General features: G+C 39.8%; 3 protein-coding genes and 1 long non-coding RNA gene across 4 annotated transcripts in view; 1 reads left to right on the top strand and 3 right to left on the bottom strand.

Annotated features, from left to right (window-relative positions):
* Positions 1-12428, bottom strand: part of LOC109534152 (protein artichoke) — a gene marked incomplete at its 3' end in the record, with an annotated part of 15257 nt that extends 2829 nt beyond the window's left edge. The window contains 13 exon segments of the mRNA XM_048667548.1: positions 11-111; positions 817-1000; positions 1066-1150; positions 3877-4101; positions 4180-4348; positions 4407-4539; positions 4596-4850; positions 4907-5153; positions 6771-6965; positions 7027-7187; positions 9039-9208; positions 11894-12162; positions 12258-12428. Of these exon segments, the coding sequence (XP_048523505.1) occupies positions 11-111; positions 817-1000; positions 1066-1150; positions 3877-4101; positions 4180-4348; positions 4407-4539; positions 4596-4850; positions 4907-5153; positions 6771-6965; positions 7027-7187; positions 9039-9208; positions 11894-12162; positions 12258-12307 (2244 nt within the window).
* The window catches only part of LOC109534156 (dimethyladenosine transferase 1, mitochondrial), a 179795-nt gene that overhangs the window by 117228 nt on the left and 44470 nt on the right, over positions 1-18097 (bottom strand). The window lies entirely within an intron of this gene.
* LOC125504893 overlaps positions 1-18097 on the top strand; it is an 80194-nt gene that overhangs the window by 56215 nt on the left and 5882 nt on the right. The gene's annotated exons all lie outside the window — the stretch shown is intronic.
* LOC109534106 (elongation factor Tu) overlaps positions 15347-18097 on the bottom strand; it is a 37604-nt gene continuing 34853 nt past the window's right edge. Inside the window, exon 7 of the mRNA XM_019899661.2 lies at positions 15347-16036. The gene's annotated coding sequence lies outside the window, so the exon portion shown is untranslated. The remainder of the gene's footprint in view (positions 16037-18097) is intronic.

The following is an 18097-nucleotide window of genomic DNA, read 5'->3' as shown; positions in this document are numbered from 1 at the left end:
CACTACTTACCCGTTCTAGAGACAGACAATCGTCGAAAATGCCGTTTGTTTTGTTGTCCAGTTTTACCAGCCTGTTTTGCGACAAGTCCAAATCGGTGAGAGACACTAAACCTGCAAAAAGCAGAAACACTGCATTAACATTTACATATTGGAATAAAAAAGTGGACAGAAAATCGGAATTCGAGCCCAAAGCAAGGAAAACGCGTTATCGCTTAACACCCTCAAATCCTGTATGTCTAATTCCATTTAGTCATTCGGCTAATTCGTGCCGGGAACAGGACTTCTGCATTATTCAAATTGCGCTAAAAGCACTTGTCGGATTACAGTGGTATACAGCAGGAAGATAATAATTAAATATTAAACAAAGGATCGTGCGTATTCCGACTTGCTAATATAAATAGTCCAGTACACAGAAAATTAATTAATAATAATTGGGTTTTGCCGACTTATAAATCCCGGATAATTCGCACCCGGCCCTTGAACCGAACAATATTCAGAATTATTCGGTTGGCAGCTGCTTCATTGACCTGCGCTAGCAATGCATTAATTGCAGGCGCCTAATTATTGAAACTGACTGCAAAATGCCATAGTAATTCGCTTCAGTACCGATTCCCTTTGCTGCTCATACTCTCAAGCCGCTTGAACAGTTGAGCAAATAAATCCGGCTCAGGAGCGCGGAATTACACAGAATATGCAACGTTTGAATCGCTATAGAAAACGCAATCACAGAATCCTGCAAGCTGCCCTTTACAGCTTTAGAGCTTTAGAGCCTCTGGCAGCAGAGACAACGAGAAGAGAGACTCGACGTGCACTTACCCTGGAACGCTCCGTTAGGAATGACGCTAATATTGTTGTTGTTCATTTTGAGATGGATGAGCTGAAGCAGGCCCTCGAAGGCTCTTGTGCTCACGTTGTTGATGGCGTTGTTGGAGAGGTCGAGCTCGAACATCACCGGAACTTTGCCGAATGCGTTCCGGCGCAGTGTCGTCAAGTTGTTGCCCTGCAACACGAAAAAAACCCGCTGGATTTTTGCCATTTTCCGGTGAAAAAATGCAGCCGCCTTACCTGCACGTACAAATATTGCAGCGCAGTCAGTTCGCTTATCGACGTCCACGGAGGTCGAGTCAAGCCGTTGTAACTCAAATTCAATCTGAAAGTTTTGACAGTTAATAAAGTGGATCATAGTGCAGGGCGAACAAGGCGGAAAGTTTTCCAACATCGACCGCTAACTTCAAACGCAAGTTTTGTGTTAGTGGGAATGTTCTTAAAAAGCGTACTTTTTGATTCGCGTGAATGAAAAACTGCCGTTTTCTGATCACGTGATGATCATAAAGAAGCACTTTTCTTTAGTATTAATTTGTTGCAGTTTTACGCAGAGTTAGGCCTGGGTTACTCGGTGAATTTTTAGGAGTTGGCGCAGTGCGCCAACCCAACGCACCGGCGCAGTAACTCGGTTCGGTTGCTGGATTCCAGTTGATGACCTTTTAGTTGTTTTTCGACAAGAATAATATTTTTAAAGTTTTTTCAGAATTTTCCAGTTTGAGCTTCAACTTTACTCTTTCTTCTAAGCGCTCAATTTTGTAAAGTTTCACTTAAAAATACTGACTATCTTAAGGTATTTTCTGCGAAAAATTATAAAACAAATTTTATTAGAACACTCGTCTCCTTCTTCGCTTTGTAAAAAGTTTTAAAATCCGTTTCCAGCCTTGAATTTGGCACAAAATCAAATACCTTTTTAGCAAAAAACGAATAGAATAATTGGAAAATTATAATAAATCATTTGGAAAACTCGTCACCCCCATCCCTCTGAAGACAGTAGAGTTTGTTAGAAAACTGTGGTTTCTAGTTTTAACTGATTTTTTTCTTGCCTTACTTTTTACTCGAAAACGCTCTATTTTTGAAGAGTTTCACTCAAAAATACTGACAATCTGGAAGACTTTTACGCGAAAAATTACAAGATAAATTTATAGCTTTGGAGGAATTTCAAAAAAACTTTTTTCAGTGTCGAATTCGGGACAAAAACGCAAATAAATTTCTCCCGTTTGTTCCCGAAATTCATTAACGTTTTCTCAAAAACCGATTATAACTAAAAGTTTATAATCGAAAGCGCAAAAAAACATTATTTTCTGATTCTTTTCTGCTTTCCTGACTATTATTGCGTCTTTTCAGGCAAAAATGACAAAATTAATTTTGCTAGAAAATTCGCTTCATTCATCGCTTTGCAGGGAATTTTAGGAAACCTTTTTCGGCTTCAAATTTGGCACAAAAACCAAAAAAAATTATTTAGTTTTTAACCGATAGTAATTACCTACGATTATTTTCAAAAAACAACCATAGAGCAAAAGTTTACAAAAAAATATTTGGAAATCCCGCCGCCCTCGTCGCTCTGAAGATTTTAAAGTTTCTTCAAAATTTCAGGTCTTTCCAGTTTTAGCAAAGCTTATATTAAGCAATTGTTTCAACGCAAAAAACGCATTTTTTTCTATTTTTACTTAAAAATACTGACAATCTTCAGGTGCTTTCTGTGAAAACTGTAAAATAAATTTTACGAAAATGTGTAAAAGTTTTTCTGGAACTTTTACAGCTTCGAATTTCGAACAAAACGCTAATCTTTCTTCTGGATTTTTTACGAGAAATATTTTCCCGAACAGTATAAGCGAAAGTTTATCCAAATCAATTATTTGGAAAATCGTCACCCCCATCCCTCTGAAGACTGTAGAGTTTGTTAAAAACTGCGGTTTTTAGTTTTGACCGAACCGTTTTTCTTCCTTTACTTTGTACTCAAAAACGCTCTATTGAAAAGTTTTACATGAAAATACTGACAATCTGGAAGTCTTTGACGCGAAAAATTACATTTACAGCTTTTTGGAAATTTTACAAAAGCTTTTTTCAGTGTCGAATTCGACATAATAAAAATAAATTCAATCAAAAATCATCAAGGTTTTCTCTTCTTTCCTGACAATCATGAGGTCTTTTCAGTCAAAAATGACAAAATTCGGTTTGCAGGAAATTTTAGAAAACTATTTTCAGCTTCAAATTTGACACAAAACCCCAATAATTTTTGAAAGTTTTTCTCGAACTTTTGCAGCTTCGAATTTCGAACAAAACGCTACATTTTTTACCAGAAGTGTTTCCCCGAACAGAACAAGTGAAAGTTTATAATCAATTATTTGGAAAACTGGTCACCTTCGTCGCTGTGAATAATTTGTTTGGTTTTTGGTAAAATTATTTTTTTTTTAATTCCGATTTCTTCACTTTTACGTTAATATTTCTAAACAAAAATGTCTCTAAACAGAAAAATGCGTTTTTGCCTAACGTTTTACTGTAAACTACTGGCAAAGTGAGTCTTTTATCCAAAAAAATTAAGAGATCGATTTTACAGGAAAACTCGTCGTCTTTATAGTTTGGTCTTCTTTATCGTCTTTTTAGAATACCCGCTTTTCTTTTGAATTTGGGACAAAATCGAGACAAATTTCTGGTGAGAATTAAAGTTTTCCCGAAAAATGAACAGAAAAAGCAAAATAATATTATCAACTATTTGGAAAACTCGTCAGCCTCATCGCTCTGAAACTTTTAAAAGTGTATTCAAAACTTCCGGTTTTTCCCGTTTTGGTAACCGAAAAGGTAACTCAGTGAATGTGTATAAGTTAGCGCAGTACTGCGCAAATGGGTTGGTGCGCCGGTGCGTTGGGCTGGCGCATTGTTAAAACTCATCAACTCAATAGCGCAACTCAACACAGTGTTACCCAGGCCGTTTTTCGCCCTTGTATGGAAAAGTACTAACGTTGTACTCTTGCAATTGCGGTAATTTGATGAAATCAGCCGAAAAACCCACGTCGCTTATAAGATCATCCCGAATTGAAATCCGAAACTTACTTTTGCAGTGTCAGCAAGTTCGTAAAACTGCCGTGCTCCAGGCTATCGCCCAGCCGGTTAAAACTCAAGTCCAAACTGAGAAGGGAATTCATGGAGGGCCACAGCTTGGGGGGGATCGTTTCGAACTCGTTATGGGACAGGTCCAGATGAGAAGTGGAAATCGGCAAGATGAACAACGCGCTCAACTTGTTGTGGCTCACAATCAGTTCCCGCGTGCTGGCCAATCTAGGATTAAACATTTATCGCTTGGTCAACGCCCTGCAAATCTCCTCCCGATGCCAATTCGTTGGAATGTGGTTGTACCTGGTGAGGGCGCTCTTGGCGATAGTTTCCAACCTGTTGAAACTCATATCCAGCCTAAGAAGAGTCGGCAGCGGACCGAAAGTGCTCGGCTTAATGGCCTCTAAAGAATTATGGCTGAGATCGAGCGTCCTCAGGGAGAACAGCGTGGTGAAAACCGAATTAAATATGTCTGGAAAAGATTGGCAGGGTTGGAGGAAAAGTCGCATTTTAGTCCAGTGAATCCTCACCAGATAGATTGTTGTAGGACAGATCGATCGTGTGCAACTCATATAGTTTTGGGAATGTTTTCTTGGGCACGGTTTCGATCTGATTGTGGGACACGTTCAAGATCTTCAGCCCTGTCATGTTGTGCAGCGGAATCTGAACATTCATAGTTTCCATGTGTGAGTGATGTTAATGTGTGAGTGCGCACTCACCTGTTCCATGCTGGTGAAGAAATTGTGGGCCAACTGCAGCTCAGTGGCGTAGGTGGTTTCGTCAAACGCCCTCTTCGGAATGTCCCGCAGCTGGTTTTCGGACAAGTCCAACTTGGTCACATTGGCGCAGTTCTCAAACGCCCCACTCTCGATGGTGCTGATTTGGTTTTTCGCCATGTTGATGGTGGACAGATAGAGATCCTTAAAGGCGAGCTTTTGCACCTCGGTGATTTGATTCTCCGACAAATCGAGCAGCTGCAAGAAAAATGTCGCGTCGACAATCAGAGTTTCGGGCGGAAAATGGCGCGTACCTCAATAAAGTTCAGCTGGAAGAACATCTGGTAGTCGACTTTCTTGATCAAATTCCTGGCCAGATCTATAGTTCCGATGCGCTGCAATGAGCCGAAAGTGCCGCGACCGACGTCCCCAATTAGGTTATCAGACAGGAACAGTCGTCGCAAAAACCTCATTCCACGAAACGAGTTCGAATCCAGCTTCTTTATTTGATTGAACGACATGTTGAGCACACGCAGCACCGTGTTTCTTGCAAACGCTCCTCTAAACCCACCGAAAGACGCGTGGATAAATCAAATAATCCGCCGCGACGCTCATATTAATGATCGATTCAAATTCATTCGGCCCAATGCATACATAATAATCGCATTAATAAACCAACACAATTCGAATGAAGGCAACTAAAACGACAATGTCGAATTGTGCAGGTTTCACTAATGAGCGCTTTAATTGCACGTCCAATTTTACCCCACTAGAGCCAGAATATTTCACTTGCCGTGTACACTTTGCGGAAATACATGCAATTTTAATTAATGACAAACTCGAATTTCCTGCTGGCAAATCCGTACCAACAAAGTTTTCCACTTGGCTCTGACAAAGGGCCGGCCGATCGGGCCGATACAATAGGGTGTTTTCACTTTTTTTTTTAATGTTGATGTATAGAAAGTAGTTATGGCAAAAATTATACTGATATAGTTTTTTGCATAAAAAGTCTCCATAATAATTTTAAAGCGAATTTAAATTCAAATCAGATATTTTCCGCCAAAAACGCCGAGTGCGTATCGTCGGTTGTCTATCCCCATTGTGACGTAGCAGGTCATATCAACAAAGTGTCTCGTGTTTATTTTGGTGTTTTCGTAGCTTTGTTTTATTATTTAAGTTATTGTGATTATCACTATTTTATTGATTATTATTATTATCTTGCATAATAGAAAATAGTGACAAAGGAGTGACAGTATGAATCAGAAAATAAGGGGTGTTTTGTGCCAGGATGCACGAATAGCTCAATAAGTGCTCCAAACAAACTCTTTTTAACCGTTCCTCATGATTATGCACGTAAAGTTTTATAGTTCCAAGCAGCTAGACGTGATGTTCCTAATTCAAAATCAATGTTTTTTTTGTTGGGAGGATGATTTTAATATAAGTACGAACCAAAAGCTACTAAAGAGGGCTATAACCTGAAAACATAAATGCGTAATAATATGCATTCAGATTCTTATTCAAAAATACAACTTAATTTTAAGAAATTAATTATGCAAGGAGGGAGTAACTAATAACGAATTTACGTATTTTGACTTACGCTGCTGCTTTGACACCCTTAGATTCCGCTGAATTAAAGCGTTCGTCGTTTTTTTTAAATTCGGTAACCATAAAAATATGTACACATGGTAAATTGTTTGGTGACGCTTGAAGGAAGTTTATGAAGCAATTTCTTAGTTTAACACAAACTATAAATTATTTGAATCCACAAAATAATTAAGGAAACACAACCAACCACACAACTAAACACTATGCACAGAACGTAAACAATCCGCCATTTATATGACCAGAGACGTCACATCCAATAGGATTGCGTTTTAGAGATTTATGAATAATTTGAATTTTAGCTGAATTTGTTTATTAAATATTTAACAAAAATAAAAATAAAATTTAGCATAAATTAATGTTCAGTTTGTAGATACAATGAAAACACCCTATTGAAAAGTGTCCTTTCAAATATTTATTTTTGCTAAATTGAAACACTTCTGAACCAACTTATTAGTCTTCATCAGTTGAGTTCAGCTTTCTAGGTGGTGAAACCACTGATGAGGACTAATAAGTGCGCAACCGGTTTCGAGATCAATTGGCCAGCGTTCAAGAGAAATGATTTCTCCGACTTACCTGGTAAGTTCCTTCAGACTATTATGAGAGACGTTAAGCCACGACATTTTCGTCAAATCGGCCAAATGGCTCGAATCGATTTTCGGAATCATGTTGAAGCTCAAATCCAGAATTTCGACATCTCGCAGCCCTTTAAATTGGTTCCTTTTCAGCTCTTTTATCCGATTGCCGTGCAGGTCTAGCGTCTTCAATTTTCTGAATAGCAATTTATTACGTTGAGTGAACAGCGTTTTGTTAACTTCGCCGCTCCCGTTACCTGAGCGGCTGCAAAGCCTCAATCGGCGGGGTGTTTAGATGGCCGTTCACAATGTGCAGTTTCAGCAGTTTTCCGCTCATTTCGCTCTCGAAGAACGCCTCCTTCGGCAGGTCGCTTATGTTGTGCCCGTCGATATTGAGCACCGTGATGTTTCCCAGTATCTGAGTACAAAACCACCGACATCGTAACAATGCGAAGCTGCTAAGTCGCGAGGACTGAGCTCTATCCGCTGTAGAGGCAGTTAAATAAAACAAACAAATCCCCGACAGCGTCGCTGGGGAATCTTTTCAGAGAGATCGTCCCTAACAATAGACTGCACACAGAGAAAACATCCACTTTATATCCATATTTACACGGGAAAGCCCTAAATCTTAGCTGGCACTATCCAATAAGAAGGATTCGCTGAATAAACAGCCGGTAAATCCCCATTTCCAAAATGGAAAACAGACTAAAGACGATTTAGATTTCCCCAAGAAAAGATGCCCATTGGCAAACAAAAAATTGATGGCCTGGATAATTTCATTTGCGAACGCCACAGGAATTTTTCATTCTGATTTATTTTCCGGACTGCGTGTAATTGTTATTATATGTGGAAAAAATRTGAAATAGAAATGTTCATATCGTTTATTTCATTTAACATTTCGGCGAGACAACARCGCCATCGTCAGATTTAAAATTCAACACAAACCCATTATTGGGAAACATTAGATTMTTTTTAKGCTCTAGCCAAAGAATCTAATGTTTCCCAATAATGGGTTTGTGTTGAATTTTAAATCTGACGATGGCGCTGTTGTCTCGCCGAAACGTTATATGAAATAAACGATATGAACATTTTTATTTCACATTTTGACTGAAAGCCAGAAAAGAAAAAGTATGATACTAATTTTTCATTAAGGCGTCGGCTTTCAAGCGAATTTCAGAGCACGCTACTTTGCCAAGCCGATGTTAAGGAAAATGAGGGCGCACATATAAGGGTTGGTAAACAAAATGTGAGCCAGTTAAAATAATGGGCGCAGCGCCTCAACTTAATGGGCCCATATTGTGGGCCTACATCGCAGATAAGACTATAACGGCGAAAAAATTAAACTGCCTTATTGCCAATGGCACAGTAATGGGGTCTTAAATGGACGTTTTATATTCTAGGGCCTTTCAGTTGCTTGATGGCAACATATCCGTTCAGCGAAGAATCAAGTGGCAGAGCGATAACTGAATACTTGACGGGATACACACGTTAGACAAAGAAACGTTATTTGCCTCGGTTTATCGGCCCGAAAATAAAAAGAAACACTTTATGGCAGTGTGATGGAGAAAAATATGCGTAAAAGTATCTATAACTGATGTTCAACCACCCTGTATGGATTTCAGTATAAAGCAACAGAGGAAATAGTTATTTTTCCGTTTTCCTTTGGCCGTTTTCTTGGTGCAACTCGTATTTATCTAATAAACAAAGTCGCCTTGGTTGCGCCTGAAATAAACCGATTCCAATATCGGCCACCGTTCGTTTAAACTACGCCCCCGATAAACCGTTTTATGTTTTTCCTTTTATTTGCCCTCTTCGAACGTAAGGATATTAAAATTTTATCGGAATTTGGTAGGTAATGGAAATTATTCAGTAATAAGGATTTTCCAGTTCCAGTAGGTCGTTTTGCTCCGTGGCTTTTATCGCCGAGAAAATAGTTGTATTGAGTAACGAGATCGCAATCGCATTGGCTTGGAAATGGTGTGAAAAAATAAACCGATGAAAATCTAACCCCTTCAGCCGTTCAGTGGGAGTAATTTCGGTAGTTCCACGTAGCTTTTAAACGAATTACCGCAAATAAATTGCGCCGTTTCCGAGCTCGGCCTTAAAGGTGGTATGAATTATGACTTCAATAAGTGCCAGCGAAGAGATTTCGCTGGCGCAGCCATTGAAACACTCCCGATTTTTCCCTTAAGAGCGACGGGGGCCCGGTGTTTTGTCTTATGTGATTCATCACACATACAGTCGCCTCCCAAAGCAAAAATCTTCGCACCTTAAAAGCAGCCAGGGGCAGCTCCAATAGACTGGAATTAACGATGTGCAGCTCGTTCAGCGTGTTGTTCACTCCCAAAAAGGAGAACTCATCAATTATCTCTAGCGGAGTCTCCTCGATCCGGAGCACCCGAAGTTTCAGCTTGTACAAAAGGCTGCCGAAAAGTCTCGCTGAAAACATTAAGAGATTTTCATTAATTAATTAAATTCCAGATTAATCGCATTAAAACCGGATTTTATTATTGCATTAAGGCAACTTTCCGGGGCTTTTCCAGGGCCTTTTCGAACGATGCCCATTATGGCGCAATCATTGTCACAACATGCAACCGATGCGGGCGAAAAAATGCGCACTTCCAATACACAGGGTAATTAGAAAATGACGCTCCGATGTGCAGCCAATCAAATTGAGATTTAAAATCCATTAATATTTCGCCGCCCCACGCAGCAAACGACGCTCCACGGATCTCTCAATTTATGCCCCTGGAAGTTGCTTAAAATACATTCGCTTAAGATTAATTTTACTTTTAAATTAATTTCGTTTTAATTAATTCCTGCGAAAAATAATGACTCGGACGTTGCAAGGTGAAAATATGCCGGTGATGTCAGCCGTGTTTAATTCTGCATTGAGCAAACCTGCCCACAGGAAACCTTCACAACCCGATTTTATACAGAGAACAGCATAATTTTAATACAGACTTTTTAGTTTACAATTTTAATCACTGTGATTTATTTTTACTTCTCTGGAATCACTACTCTCTACATCTTCATATCAGGCCTGAGTAACACTGTGTCGAGTTGCGCCTTTGGATTGCTTGTTGCCGTTCTCTGAGTTAATGAGTTTTAGCTCATTTACCGATGACGGAGACTGGAATTTTAACATCTACGTTTTACCGTCAACTAATTGAGTTACTGCGCCGGTGCCGGGTTGGCGCACCAAGCCATTTGCGCTACACTGCGCCAACTCCTAAAAATTCAGCGAGTTATCAAAGCCTACTTCAGATATGGGAAAAGTTAGCAGAAAAAGTTGTTCAAAGGTTCAAAATTCAAATTCCAAAATCAATTTCAAAATCATCAAGTTTTTAGTCGTGAAAAACAGTTATTTTCTGACGTGTCGTCTTTCTGCGCGAATAGCTCGCATCTTCAGGTGTGATTTGCATGCCACATCAAGCCTTGTGTTCGTTTGCATTTGCAACTTTTTATTATTAACTCATCGATTAATGAATTGTAACTCATTTACCGATCACCGAGACTACAGTTTTATCATCTAAACCGTAACGGTTTATCAGCAACGCAACTGAGTTACTGTGCCGATGCGTTGGGTTGGCGCACGAAGCCATTTGCGCAGCACTGCGCTAACTCTTAACAATTGGCTGATTGACCTTTTGAACGAGAGAAACGATTGCTTGAAAATATTTGGTTTAAAACGGGAAAAACCGGAAAGTAAGAAACTTAAAAAAATTCTAGAGCGATGAGGGTGACGAGTTTTCCAAATAGTTGATCTGATTTTGGTTTCCCTGGTCGTTTTTTGGGAAAACTTTAATTTTTAGAATAAAGGAACGAGATAATTTTGTTTCGGTTTTGTCCCAAATTCAAATTTGGAAAACGGGTATTTGAAAAAGGCGATAAAGAAGATAAAGAAAATCGATCTCCTTTTTGCATAAAACACTCTCAGTTTGTCAATATTTTACGGTAAAGCGTCCGGAAAAAACGCATTTTTCTGTTTAGAGAGCGTTTTGTTTAGAAATATTGACCTAAGTGGAGAAACCGGAATTTAAAAAAAATAAATTATTCACAGCGACCACGGTGACGAGTTTTCCAAATAATTGATTATAAGCTTTCGCCTGTTCTGTTCAGGCAAATAGTTTTAGAAAAAAATCCAAAAAAAAGTTATTTTGGTTTTGTCCAAAATTCTAAGCCGCAACAGGTTCTAGAAACATTTTTGCAAAGCTTCGATTGTGATTCACACAAAGTGATTCAATAAAATGTATTCTATAATTTTTCGCCTTTGATAATGTCCACCGCAGTTGTGGACGAAACGTCAGGTAGAAATTGCCATGGAGCACGGCTTCAAAGCCAGAAAAACACATTTCTAAATGTAGCTTAAAATTGTCAGTATTTTTAAGTGGACCTGTGGAAACTTGAGAGCTTAGAAACAAGAGTAACTTGTAAAAAAGTTGTTCAGAATATCCAAAATTCGAATTCAAAAACTAAATTTTGACATTTTTGCAAATTTTACGCATAATCCGAAGCTGCCACTAGAGCATCGAAAAATCAAAATAATTGATTTTTAGTCGTAAAAAGTCGTTTTCGACGCAAGCCGACGTTTCGCAAGCACAAATCGCTTGCATCTTCAAGTGTGCTTTGCGCTCCGCATCAAGCCTTGTGTTTGTTTGCATTTGCAACTCTTGTGCATTTTTCTTTCGGATTATATTCCAACAATGTTTTCCTTTTTTTCATAAATTATTGTTTAMTGTAATTTCAGGGCTGATTTCAGCTCTTTGTGTCATTTTTAACCACAATTACTGGAGTCTTGGAAAGCATCWGGCAAATATTTCGCATTTTTCATYCSCAGCWCYCGATTCCAACGGCGSGTTTTTYGTTTTCARTTTKGACTGCTTCARATCGTGTTTTGCAGTTTCAAAGCTGAACTCTGTTKAGGTCTAAACTTCTTTAGGGTTCTCCCCATAGAAAAAGTAAAAGTACTCTATGGTTCTCCCTTTCTGAAGRTGCAACGTTGCCGCCGTTATGGAAAAGTACCTACACTTTAATATTTCACTCCCGGTATACTATTGCACATTTAGACCGTGCGACTTGCGCGACCCAAAACCGTTACCATCAAAACAAGCGTTTGCTTACCAATGTGGCAACTTTTGATAGTCAGAGTTTCGATGGGCAACTCGAAGGTGGCCAAATTGTTGAGGGCCAAACTCATGCTGGCAATGTTGGTGTTGTTGCAACTGATCCAGAGCCCCTGGTCGGACTCCACGTCGCAACTGCAGGGGTGGAGCAGCAGCTTCTCCTTGGGGCACCTGTAGAGGGGCCCCGGAGGGATGTATTCAGCTTGCACTTGGTGGTAGAGGCCTAAGAGGGCCGACGCTATTAAAGCGGCATGGATGAGCGCCATTCTGAGGGTGTCCCATTTATTTCGCAACAAAAATTCTGTGGTTAGTCGCTGCTGGTTCGCTACTGGTTTGCCTTGTGCACTTTCTCTTTTACTCACTTCCTACAACCGGCTATCACTGATAATTGAATATGAATAGATCGGCGCATTCTAAACAGCTGAAACAGGATTTAGCGACCATATTTTTCTGTTGGGTTTCAGTCGCTCTTACGCATCAAGGTTAGCGGTTGCCTGGCGAACTGAAGAACGACCAGAGGACGCATGACACGCTCGGCGAAAGCCCAGAATTTGGGTACCCGAGAGTGGGAACCCGTTAAGTGTTGCAAGCCCAATAAATTAAGACTTGTTTAGATTAGGTAATTAAAGAACGCAAATTGCTAGTAAAATCCCACTTATTCATTCATCTGCCATCCGTCGATATGCGACATCCTCTTAGCAGAATTAGCTGGGAAATCCTCGGCTATTTAATGGGCATTTTATAAACACCCGCGACATCTGTGATGTAACAGTCGCACTTGCCCGTTTCTCCACATCGCGTTCTTTCATGAAACGCGCGGGGCCAATAAGAATTGGCGAGATAAGAAAGGGAGGAGCCCGAATGCGCATCCGTTACACTATTGGTTAGTGAACTGGCGAAGGCGTGGAATATAGCAGGCGCATTCGGCAGAACACCAATCACGCGTCCACTTTTGTTCGCCAAATTTTCCAAGCGGAAATTTGCTGGTTTCTTTACCAACATACAAACGTGCGCATTACCAAAATGCCTGTTCACTGCAACCGACAACTCAACAAAAACCCACCAAATTCCATTCAAGAACTTCAAAAGCGGTTTGGAACCGCTAAACGATACGATCTTTAGCATCAGACGATTTTTCTCAATAAAATCCATCGAACATCACATAATGCAACCCTCGTGCGGCAAACTTGGCCGTAGTCATAAAATCCTGGGCTACATATCGGGGGCGGCCATAAAACAAAATAACTTTTTCCATTTCGGGCGCTTTGTTATTTTGACAAATGTCAGTTTGCAAGGGGGCCAAAACAGTAGCGTAAACATGCCATAAATAAGACGAATGAAACTATTCGGATTAGAAGATTATCTGTTCGGAGAGCGGCGCCCCATTGGCCGACTGGGCGCATGAGAATCAGCCAACGAGAGATTGCGAGCAAGCGACGGAATGCTATCAATTCTTCCTAGTTTTTCAATTGTTTCGTTTTTCAGTTGTTGTTGTTGTCGCAGACGGCAATGAATTTTGCACTGTTGCATCGAATGTGCGAATTGCCCTAATTTTTCTACAACAAAAATCATGTCACTTTTGTTTTCACCAATTGAAATCTATACTCTTCAAAAGCAGCCTGTTATCAATTAATTTATTCTTATCATTGATCAAAGGACTCATCGCGCGTGATATGTAAAAATAATAATAATCTCGAGAGGTGAATTGAGGCAGACCGGGAGAGATCCAGTGGAATTGTCGCTGATCCGAATCGTCTCTGTAGCTGAATGTCGCTCTACATTTTGCTATTGGAAGATACACGAATTGCGGAAGCTGAACGGCGCCAATCCCGGGCGCCAAAGAGGCGGCCCGGGAGTCTCCAACGCTAAAATTTGGCAACGATAGTTTTCCATAAAAAGTCCGGAAAAGCAATTCCTGTTTGAGGGCAAAGGAAGTTTCATATGCGATGACAGCCTTATAAAAGAATTACTTTTCATGCTAAGTGTTTTGATTACACAACATTCTACATCGAGACTGTTCAATTTCCTTCCTGCTGATTGCTTGAAAAACTGAAACTGTTTGAAGGCTGACTTTATCACAACGTTATGAATTATTTAGGGACTAGTCAACCTTCAAACTGAAAAGAGATTGTTTGGATTTATTGTTGATTTCAATGCCGTTTTCATCAACTAAAGCCTGCCTCAGATGGGGCGTTATTGACTTTAGGAAATTTAGCCAAAAACATTAAAGAATCTGGAATATTTAGTTATCGGTATCGTTCCTCAGGCTGTTAATGGATCAAGTCTATGGCAAGTGGGCAAAATGCTCAATCAGCACTAGATTCTGGTAAATAATTTTGTTGGTCAATTTGTACTTGGCAAGTTATTTGATCAAAATGGCTTGTGAACCCACTTCAACTCTTGTGGTGAAGTTTTGGATAAATTCTCCTTTTTGCGAAGAAAACACCAAGTTTCTTCTGTTCTGAGTAGATAAAGTTTCGATATCTACTTTTTGTGTTTTCATCCACCATTCGCCCTTTTTACTTTACGTTATTCAGCGTCTTCTCACTGCTACTATAAAAGTCCCAGTATTATTTGTTTCCTGTTGGTCACTGTTGCCAGTTTTGATTCTCCATTTTTCACCCTTGCAAAGACGCAAATCAAACAAAAGACAGACAGACAAAAGACGCAAATCTTAGTGAATAAGCCTTGATTTGTAGTCCGTGTTTGTGTAATTACATTAGAATACTGGGCACAGAGCACCGCCGTATTTGACTAATAAAACATTATCTTTATTTTCCAGTCGAGCCTTTGGACCTTGTCGATCCAGATTCCGGAATCTTCGATGTTTTCGTTCCATGATCCACACCAAAACAATGCGGTATTGCAATGCATCCATTTTTATTATTCATTACAAATTGTCAGACATGAAAACCTAATAATCGCTAATGATGCGCCAATGTTTTCCAACAGAAACATAAAGCCAAGCTTTCTGTACATTTTTCACTGTTCAACTGGAAATATTTGTCACTTTTTCTAATGCTTAAACTCTGGCAAATGGAAAATTGCACTTTTTCTGTTAATAAGAGTAGATTTTACTTCGAGACATTCACTATAAAGCGCGCTGCTGTCAATTTTAGTTTGACATATTCATTACAGAGCCCGCTGTTGTCAATTTGAGTTCAACGTATTCACTACAGAGGTCGCAGCTGTCGATTTTAGTTCGACCTATTCACTTCAGAGAGCGCTTTTGTAGATTTTAGTTCGACTTATTCGCTTCAGGGCGTTGCTTTCGATAATTAGTTGTACTTATTCACTATAGAGGGCGCCCAACTGTCACTGACAATTGGGACAAAGTGTTTTCAACGTTTTACTGCTATCAAAAGCCATTAAACCACCAAATAAACACAGTGACTTTTAAAAACCACTCGTCCTAGAACCCTCGAAAAGGTGCGTAAAAAACAAGACAAAGTTGCAGAAAAATGTTCTTTATTGCTCAATAGATGCAGAAGAAACAGGCCTAATTGCAGTTACGTCCAGCTGCCTAAGAAAACAACACGCTATCAACTAGGCCTGGTTACTCAGTGAATTTTCAAGAGTTGGCGCAATGCTAGCAGGTGCATTGGGTTGGCGCACCAAGGCATATGTGCAACACTGCGCCAACTCCTTCCACAGTTTTTTTACTTCCAAAAACACTTCGTCCAGTTTCTCTTTTCTTTCTTTAGCTGTGGTTGCTTCCCAATTTTAGGGCCACTTTTCTTCAAGAAGCAAACCTTTCCTACTCGCGCACCCCAGCTTGCTCTTCATATCAAAAATCGTTTACCAAACAAATGACTGTAACAAAGAAACGTTTCACGGCCGCTAAGGGGGATGCGGCGGAAACTCGACGGTATTTTGACAAGCCAAAACCTCCATTAAAACCACAAAAGAATTATGAGAAATAGAAAAAACACAAACCTTTTATGATTTTTCCGTCCACTTCGAGGTAAACAAGTTCCTAAAAGCATGACACCATCGCTCCCCATTCCGGCGAAACGTTGCCAAACTTTTTTTGGCGGGCTCCCCCGAGTTGAAACAATTTGTTGTTTTTGCAGAAGGACCGACGCCGGCAAGGGCGCCACCGCCGTCACTTTTGGCGTCATCTCAACGACGCCAAAATGTCCTGCGAACAAAAATTCTTTATATGAATGCTGGGTGGTTGAGAGTAAACGCTCGACATTTATGTCGCCCCCAACAGTGTCATTGTGTGAACAGTTGAATGTCACAGTGACGTGACGTTGTGTGACACTCGCTGCTGTCACGACATTAATGTCACCGTGTCAATTACAATTAGCTTTAAAGGAGTAAAGTTTTTACTTTTTGGGCTGCAAGTTCCAATACAGTATATTTTCACGCAAAACAAATCACTCAGAGTTCCCCTTGAAGATGATCTTCTAATGCGACGATGAAATATGAGCAGAAAAGCGCTATGGAGAGGAGACTTTTATGTAAATGGCGTCTCAAATGCAAAACGAAACAACTCATTTGCATTGTGCAGACTCATAGCGATCATTAGCCGATGGCGTTTTGCTGTTTTGCGTCAAGTAAATGTGTTTCGATTAATCAAGTCAATCATTGGCGTAAGAGAAGGCCGCCTGGTAGCCCGGACCTAACGCTGGTCCGCTAAATAAGATGTTGCTGGATTCAATTTTTTCGTTTCCATCATGTTGCAAAGTCGCGATTGCTCCATTAAATCGACCGATCTACATAGAATGATAAATAATTCATTTTTCCGTTGCGTCATAACCGTTCCATACTGGGACCAATCCCATCAATTGCATCGAAGGGGCACTAGGGGCCTTATCATCGCTCGAATTTGTCAGATTACCATTCCAATATCCGAAATTGCTCGTGCCGATTTTATCTTAAGAACAGTCAATTGCATGTTTACAACTTTGGCATTATTGAGGGAAATATAAAGGCCACCCTCAGACTCCCCCCAATAGCTCCACAAGACAAACGGCCATATAGATATGAGTGGGGGCATCTCGAAGACTGTCGAATAAATCGCTCGAACAATCCAAACGACGCAACTTGATTAAATCACATATTACTTAATGCAGTTTGTAGGGTTGCCACGATTTATGTCCAATCGCTTATGGGGGGGCTTGGGCGCGGTTCAACAAATCACTCTTTTCCGATTGCCACGTTACTCCAAACGCGAATTGAGCGGAAATTTGTTTGCATTTTCCAACGGCTTTTGACCACTCAATGACCGATCGTCTGTACCAAATTTATGACCACGGGCCTTAAAACAATTGCGTCAAGATAGTGGTGGGCTATGGGGTTGGTAAAACCAACATTGGAAACACAAACACACTTGAATCTTGATTGCAAACATGAACAATGGAAGGAATCAAGTGTAATTCCCTAGCAAACAAGTGCCCCCATGTCGGATCGACATGTTAACATATCGAATGGCCCGACTGAAAGCGACTAACAATTATCATTACAAACACAAAATGCGATTAATAAGAAGAGAGCGCGCCAAGTGCCATTCAGAGACCGAGACTTAATAACGGAACGCGCACGAGAAACCTATTATTTACAATAATGTTTCGCTGCTAACGACGCCATAATTATTATTAGTTGAGATGTTAATATAATAAACCGGCCCTTGTAATCCACCAGAGGGACAACCCCCATCGTGAATGACAAGACTCGCATTAACGGCTACGTTCCAGCATGAGGACAGTGACTCATCTTGGTTCATCMGGACCAAGAAGTTGTTAAAACGTGGTTAAAACAGTTACGTGTGACAAGCCCTAAGTTGAAGTTGTTTTTCTTACAAAGTTCTTTTTGGGTATTTCGCCTCAAAAATAATTAAATTAAAATGTAATTTATAAGATTCCTTGCGARTGCAATAAATTTTATATAGGAGAAACCTCAAGACCATTACACAAAAGACCCAAAGAACACCAATCATACATAAAAACAGAGAATATCATAAATCACACATTTGTCAACATGCATTTGATAATTGCCATAAAATGCAATGGAATAATTCCACAATTTTAACAAAAGGACAATCCACAAAAAAACGTCAAATTAAAGAAAGAGCACTAATTTTACTAAATCAAAATAATTGTGTTGCTTCATGTTCATTTAATTTAAGTCATACATGGTTAGCTATGTTAAAATCTGAAGTAGACCAAAGAAACATACACCCAAATTAAATTTACAC

Source organism: Dendroctonus ponderosae, unplaced genomic scaffold, assembly GCF_020466585.1.
Source record: "Dendroctonus ponderosae isolate FM_Combo_2020 unplaced genomic scaffold, Dpon_F_20191213v2 Dpon_F_20191213_6, whole genome shotgun sequence".
Lineage (NCBI taxonomy): Eukaryota > Metazoa > Arthropoda > Insecta > Coleoptera > Curculionidae > Dendroctonus > Dendroctonus ponderosae.
Note: the sequence above shows the minus strand (reverse complement) of the source record. Positions and strands in the feature narration are given on the sequence as shown.